At 34.9% G+C, this 5,641-nt stretch overlaps 2 protein-coding genes across 2 annotated transcripts in view; both read right to left on the reverse strand.

Moving 5' to 3' along the window:
• Nucleotides 1-927: 927 nt before the first annotated feature.
• Nucleotides 928-5,641, reverse strand: part of LOC105139668 (sucrose nonfermenting 4-like protein) — an 11,511-nt gene continuing 6,797 nt past the window's right edge. Inside the window, exons 13-14 of the mRNA XM_011046203.1 lie at nt 2,100-2,214; nt 928-1,583 (exon numbers count right to left, since the gene is read on the reverse strand). Coding sequence (XP_011044505.1) covers nt 1,492-1,583; nt 2,100-2,214 — 207 coding nt within the window. The 3' untranslated portion in view covers nt 928-1,491. The remainder of the gene's footprint in view (nt 1,584-2,099; nt 2,215-5,641) is intronic.
• Nucleotides 4,274-5,626, reverse strand: LOC105139669 (sucrose nonfermenting 4-like protein). Its single transcript, XM_011046205.1, has 4 exons — nt 5,383-5,626; nt 4,799-4,933; nt 4,422-4,566; nt 4,274-4,364 (listed from the first exon to the last, which is right to left on the reverse strand). Coding segments are annotated over exons 1-4 (363 nt in total). The 5' UTR covers nt 5,464-5,626; the 3' UTR covers nt 4,274-4,362.

Raw genomic sequence — 5,641 nt, forward strand, 5'->3', positions numbered from 1 at the left:
CCCCTTTGAAATGCTTGAAAAAAGGAGTCTAGACATGCTGGCCTTATGTAGGGCTAGCCTGCCAACCTTATTTTTTGTTTTTTTAGTTTTAAATTAAAATTAAATTCAATAAGTTAAATAAAAAAAAAAGTTGGGATGCCCACCTTTACATGTCTTCAATTTTAATTAAAATTCTTTTAAAAAAGTAATTAGTTTTTTTTAATTATCTAAAGATGTCAATTTTTTATATTTTTCAATAAGATAATATCATTTTCTTTTAAATGTTAGCAGTCCCTATTTTTTACTAACCCTTTATAATATATAATTTCATTTATTTTATTCAAATGCAATAATCAAACTAATGTTACTATTAAAAAACAAAATTACCAAACAATGAGATTTATAAGTTATATATTGTATTTATCAGGTTGACCTCCATTAGTCTATAACATCATCATCTCAAAATGTAGGAAAAAACAATAGTTTTAAACATCAACCACATGAACATTTTTTGAAGCATCAAATTGGGTTCCAACTGGGTTGACCTGATCAGGTTATGCATTAAAACACATAATCACAACGACATTTTTAACACTTAGAATCCGTACCGGCAGCAGAGCACAGGCAAACAGAGCTAGCTATTACTAGTAAGTCTGTGTCTTTGGCATTCTTGCCAGCCAATTCAAGAATACCAGGATCAATGGAAGCCAACCCATTTGGGTCTTGAAGTTTTCTGTCAAGAAATTTAGCCAAGGCTACAGCTTTATTAGTATTTAATGGTCCACCAGGATGAGCTAACCTGATACATACAAATCAACAAAGAAGACCCCAGACATTCCTGTAAAAGAACATAAGCAAGAACACGAAGATAAAGAAGGGAGGACAAAAAGAACTGGGTTGTTGGGAACGAGGAGGGTGATGAGGGGGGGGAATGCAGAAAGGACGAAAAGCCAAAATTATCAGATTTTCTAGGATGGTCATTCTCAATCAAGGGTTCTCCATCTGCTGACTCAGGTACAATAATGCCATTTAACTTGAATAGATTTTCTCTTGCATGTATTTACTAGAATAACGAAACAACATGAATCAAATGCCATCTTTACCAGATTTTCCTGAGGAATCACAGCTCAATGAAGCAGTAGCAGACAACAAGCATTCACCTCCTCCCCATCTCCTTTCTCAGTTAGTGGCAGCATAGTACATAACAGATACCATGCTCCTCATATACATGGAATCTACGACAGCTTGAAGTAATTCGTAATACATGGAAGGGAGGAAATTAACAAATTTGGGAATTAGCCCTTTCTTTTCAGCCTAAAACTCTAAAACAGGTGGCCAAGCAGGCTTGAGATTTCAAATAATCCAATGTAGGTTTCAAATCACTGGGTCATATGACCATGGAAAGTGCTGGAGTAACATTGGCACAGGGCTTTAGATACTGCAATAACATGTGTGGAGGTTGTCCAAAACCACTCCATACATCCCTTTCCATTAACAACTTACCGCTTCAAACTAGCCAAGTAGAAATCTGAAAATGTCACTCAGTGTCACAATGCCTTCCACACGTTTACTGCCAGCCTCCACAATGACAAGACGCCTAACACCTGAAAACCCAGGGATTGAGGACCATTAACTTGGTGAAACTTGGCGAATGAATTTAAAAAAATGTACCACGTGAATTTTCAGAAGAGAAAAAAAGAAAAAAAAAGAGCTTATGCAAAAGTTCTATGAAAACAACAACAACAACAGACATCTTTTCAGAAAAAAATTTAACCACAATCATATTTAACAGGGCTCTTTGTAACCAAAGTAACTTTTTTTGGCAAAGGCTTTGCTGGTTCTTTAAAAGTCCTCCAAGCACTTTAACATTACAAATAAATTATTCAACAAAAGTTGAAGGATGACAGCTCAGGCTGCTTGAAAGAAGCAAAGACAAAGGACAGGAACTGCAGTTTGAGTGATCACGAGCAAAGAAAATCAAGAGAATTAATATCCTAATGACCAACACATACTACAAAAATAATATTTCCAACCTACTCAACAACCAGGCACTCCAAAAAGTCATTGGAAGATATTTAACAGGATCTTCCTTCTCAGTAAAGGAGAGAAATTCAGATTACCAGGGTTTGCCAATCGCTCCATCACTTTATGCAATGTATCAGAGCGCAAACACATCTGACATCTTTGACTTCTCAGATCATAAGAAGAATAGACATCCTGTCCCAATTGCAAAGCCTAAGAAAAACCATGATCAGAAAACGTCAAGCACCATTTTTAAACTATAAATTACATTTTGAAACAATGGGGCAACATATACACTAAACAAAGTCAAACACTTCCAATAATTTTATGTAGCCTGCCCAAGCAAGCAATTAACCCTTTGATGTGATACATGTGAAGCAAAAAGGATTCATTTGGTCCAAGTGCAACAAGATAACACCCAGAGGTAACCTTCAAGACCATAACATCACAAGTTGCTTCCACACTGAACACAATTCCCATGAAAATTATATAGGAGTTTATACTATCATCACATCCATTTTCACCTAGTCTTTTAAGGCCATGTTTGTTTCCCGAAAAGTGATTTCCGACAAACCATTTTCCAAACTTTCATGTGTTTATTTGCCATTATGAAAGTTGGTTAACGGAAAACACTTTCCAGTCAGAAGAAAATTTGACTTAGTTTCCAGGAAAGTGTTTTCCTGATAAATTTGAACGGAAAACACTTTCCAAAAGTTGTGAAAAATTTATAAATGTTATATTATTTGCTGATTATATCAAATTGGGTCCTCAAACTTTTGATTACTATATATATATATTGTTTTGAATATTTATTATTCAATTTCATCTCTTAAAATTTAAATTTTATATTAACTTCGGTTCTTATTTTTATAATTGTTATTTGTTTTTTATTGAAATTTTTTATCTATCAAATTTGATTCTTATTCTTTTGATTGTTACTTATTTTATTTGAAATAATTTATGCCCTAAATCTCAACAAGAAAGCATTTTGTAAAGATCCAGCACCTGTGTCCCATTTCTCTTTATCCTTTAAAGTTGAAACCAAATGGTGCCCCACCATCTATCCATCTACTCATCAAACGCACAATCTTGTATCAAATATTCTTACAACAACAGAGTTAATATCCTCTACATGCCGACAATGACAGTTTTCATAAACAAAATTATGAAAAATAAATAATGATAAAAAAATCAAGACATTCATGCCATCCTATTAAAAATATCAACAAACTAAAGCCATTACTTTCCAATTAATAAGTACTACGAAGTAGCTTCATAAAACATGTTCAAGGGAAAATGAAGGGCCGGGGGCGTAGAAAGAGAAGATACCTGATTAATAGTCATTTCATTAAGATTAATATGAGTATAAATTTTGTCCTTCGCCAAAGCTGTTATGTCACTGTACAAATGATAACACATAATTAGCCTCAGCATCGAAGAAGAGTTGCAAAATATGGTTTTAAGAATATCAAACCCAGAAGAACAAGTTACCTCCGACAATATATGTCTATTAACGAGTCATTCTCATCAACTATTGGTATTGAACTTACTTGAGCTGCAAGTACAGAAGGTGATAAAAAAATACTAGGTATTAAAATTACAAGAAGATCAAGATGTATAGCTGAAGTATATTCTTGTCTAGCTGAAACCATAGAAAACTACCCCAAAAGGAAACAACTTATTTTCTCCTAACGACTAAACTATCCCCCACATAACAACTAACTTAGCCAGTGAAATCTCTGGGCATCATACCAGAAACATAGAATCCAATTTTAGGCACACTAGTGGTAAGGGGTTTAAGTAGGAAAAATACCCAATCACAGGGCCCAGCCATCAGATCCAAAAGGAGGGAGAATCAGGTGAGTCATAAAATGGGAGACACAAAAAATGAATAATTTATTAGTTGATAAATAGATCCTTGTCAATTTTATTTCAATTTTCAGCAATTCAAGAAATTTATCAAATAGTATACTCATATGCACCTCATCCAATCAATAAGATTTTCGAAAGTTCCATGTAACTTTTAAGTGTAATACATGTAAAGCAGTTTCAAGTAGTTTGCTACAAATATTTGCCACTAAGAATTTGAACTTCTACTTCCAAAATATACACGAATTCTTCTGTTGATAATTTATTTTCCTTCTGTCTGCACTTTACAGAAATTACTAACATACCTTGAATTAACAAGTTTAAAGCTGAACTAAGAGAAGCACTTGGTCTCAACATGGCCAACGGGCGCCCGCTAGGCTCTCCAATACTTGGAACCCATGAACCCACTGGTATTGCACCAATCGGTAGTTGGAGCATGGGTAAGGTGCCAGAACAATGTCTAAAGTACCTGCAAATACCTGGAAATTAACATCCTATAGTTAGTAATAAACTATTTGTAGCTACTTAGCAAGCTAACCAAAAAGCCTTACATTTCAGTATTCCAGAGAGTGAGGCAAGATGCAGTAATTGAGGAAATGAGCCATCTTCTGATGATGAATGGATAATGGGAACTGTAGCCACCTCATTCTGCAATATTCTCAAAGCAACCTCTTTCAAGTTGTCATATGGCCCAGCCTGCACATTAGCCAAAATCCAGATCAATGGACAAAAGCCACATCAAACATTTTTGTTATATATATAGTAACTCAAGATAAAGCCATTTGAATGCTTCCTATAAGTGCAGCACAAAAATGAAGCGCCAAGAATAATTACACGTTTCCACTCCGCTTGATGCATGAATGGTGAAAAACAAATTAGGGGGTAGTTTACATGCTACAGATACAAGCATGCCTGAGAGATCCCTTACATGTATGAGATGTCTAGGTAGAGCCCGGACATGTCCATCTATTTGCCTATTCAGATATGATTTTCCCTCTTTCCAAGCGGATATTGTGTGTGTATCAAGTTCTTCCTCAGTAAAATCTGATCCGTTATTTCCAAGCTGCAAGTAAAAGTAATCAGTGTTATAGAAACATGCAAACAGTATATTTCTGTCCACAAGACTTCTTATCAAGAACAGTAGCATCCAAGCATAAATTATTCAAGCTTGTTGCCTGTTTTAGAAGCATGTAAATTTCTCCCAATATCAATGAATATCCCAAAAGCCATCAATTACATTTGGGTTCTTGTCTCCGAATCAAAACCTGTCCCCAAACATTTGGGGTCAAACTTCAAAGAAGATAAATGGATATCATGCCATATGGAAAACAAAGCTGTATAAAAATTTGTTTACTTTTACCCTTAAGGAAAATGAACCTTGTGTTGTTGCATTGTTTATCTATATGCATCTCTGATGCATATAAATTTGCACAGTGATAATCAATGAACAAATAAACATTTGTATTTAGAAGATTCACTGTTGAAAGAAGACATGATTTTACATGCACATACCTCTCTCAATATCAATATGAAGTCCAAGGCACTAAGCACTCCAACAAACTGGCCCCTAGAGAAGTCCCAAAGAGGAGCCATAGGGATTCCCTGGAAACAGCTAACTTAGAAGGCATACATACCCAAGCTCTTAATCAGCAACAATTAAATATGCATGACAGCCAACAATTGTAAATAATAAGTATGCAAAGCTCAGATCATGGAACAGACTAAGCCTGAAGGCAGGACTTAAGCCAGCTTGAAACTGACTATTCACTTT

Source organism: Populus euphratica, unplaced genomic scaffold (genome assembly GCF_000495115.2).
Source record: "Populus euphratica unplaced genomic scaffold, PopEup_1.0 scaffold280.1, whole genome shotgun sequence".
Classification (NCBI taxonomy): Eukaryota; Viridiplantae; Streptophyta; class Magnoliopsida; order Malpighiales; family Salicaceae; genus Populus; species Populus euphratica.